Below are 1,686 nucleotides of genomic sequence, written 5' to 3' on the forward strand. Positions count from 1 at the left end.
ACTATCTCGAAAAATAAAATAAAATAAAATAAGATAAAACAAAATAAAATAAATCATCCATTGTTTCTCAAGCTTCCCGTCCAACCACTGGGTTCCTGCTAGTCACACTCTTCTCCCTCTTCACAAACTATTTCCCTACCTTCATTTGCTGTCTTTTCATTTACCCAAAATTTAAAAGTAGAATCTCACACATTCACACAACACAGAAACGAATTTAACCTACTATGTATCCATCACTACAGTAAACACTTTGTCATATTTACCTCAGGTCTAATTTCTTATTTAACAACAAATAAGACAGAGTACATCGAAATTAATAGTGCTTTGGAAAGCCAAAAAACAAGGTTTTTTTCTGTAACTGTTATTATGAAAATGCCATTGAGCCAGATTTGCCCTCACGCCTCTTGGGGTGCAGCCCTCCATCTGAGCACCCTTTTCAGAGCGCTCTTGACCTCCTTGTTGCGAAGGCTGTAGATGAAAGGGTTCAAGGTCGGCGTGATGACCGCGTAGACCACACCAGCCAGGCGGTCGTAGCGGGCCGAGTACGACGACGGCCGGAAATACACGGAGAGGACAGAGCCGAAGAAAAGCGCCACCGCCACCAGGTGGGCCCCGCAGGTGGAGAAGACGCGGCGCCGGCCGCCGGCCGAGCGCAAGCGGAGCACCGCGACCAGGATACGCGCGTAGGAGAGGAACACGAGGAGCAGCGGGGCCAACACCACGGCCAGGCCCTCGGAAAAGATGGCGGTCTCCGCGGCGGACGTGTCCGAGGTCGCCACGCTCAGCATTACCGCCATGTCGCAAAAGAAGTGTCGCACGGGGGCGGCACGCGGGTAGGAAAGTGCGGAGACGAGCAGCGTGTGCAGCAGCGAGTGCAGGTGCGAGACGGCCCACGACGCACGCACCAGCGCGGCGCAGCGCCATGGCGTCATCAACGCGCCGTAGCGCAGGGGCCGGCACACCGCCGTCGCGCGGTCGTAGGACATGGCCGCCAGGAGGTAGCTCTCGGTGATGCCCAGAGCCACGAAGAAGTACATCTGGGCGAAGCACGCCTGGAAGGATATGGCCTGGCCCGGGTGAAGCAGGCCGGCCAGCAGCCTGGGGACCGTGACGGTGGTAAAGCAGACGTCCACGAGGCTCAGGTGACCCAAGAAGTAATACATGGGGGAGCGGAGGGCCCCGTCGCACCTCACCAGCACCACCATGCTCAGGTTGCTCAGGGCGTTGAGCAGATAGATGCCAAGGAACAGCAGGAACAGCAGCGGGTGGGCGTCTGTTCCGTCCACCAGGCCGAGGAGGAGGAACACGGGGGCAGATGTGAGGTTGGTCGGAACCATGGAGAGGACTGACAGGTGGGAATGCCGAGGGGACGGAGGAGGCAGCTGGCCGAAATTCTAGAACTCCGGGTAGACTTCCTGCATGTTGAGGTTCCAGATATACATTTTAATATATATGTTTATAAATGTATACATTTCTGCTTGCTAAATGGATTGAAAATCACTTTGATCATCCAATAATCTTAATTTTATGAAGAAACGAAATCTCAAGAGTGTTCTAGCATAGTGGGTAACTCAAACTTTGGTGTAGGTCAGACCTGCTTTGAATCCTGGCCCTACCACAAAGGTGTTGCGACCTCCCTGAGCCTCATTTTCTTCTTCTTTAATGAGAAATACTAGTAGCTATCCA

General features: G+C 53.0%; 1 protein-coding gene across 1 annotated transcript; it reads right to left on the reverse strand.

Annotated features, from left to right (window-relative positions):
- Positions 1-358: 358 nt before the first annotated feature.
- On the reverse strand, positions 359-1,412 carry LOC126939957 (olfactory receptor 1L6). The gene has a single exon (XM_050765849.1). The coding sequence runs from the start codon at positions 1,335-1,337 to the stop codon at positions 396-398; it is 942 nt and encodes a 313-aa protein (XP_050621806.1). The 5' UTR covers positions 1,338-1,412; the 3' UTR covers positions 359-395.
- Between the last annotated feature and the right edge of the window lie 274 nt (positions 1,413-1,686).

Source organism: Macaca thibetana, chromosome 16, assembly GCF_024542745.1.
Source record: "Macaca thibetana thibetana isolate TM-01 chromosome 16, ASM2454274v1, whole genome shotgun sequence".
In the NCBI taxonomy this organism is placed as follows: Eukaryota; Metazoa; Chordata; class Mammalia; order Primates; family Cercopithecidae; genus Macaca; species Macaca thibetana.

What these genes read in the sequence shown, in the direction of transcription:
- LOC126939957 (XM_050765849.1), bottom strand. Translation starts at nt 1,337, where the DNA reads ATGGTTCCGACCAACCTCACATCTGCCCCCGTGTTCCTCCTCCTCGGC.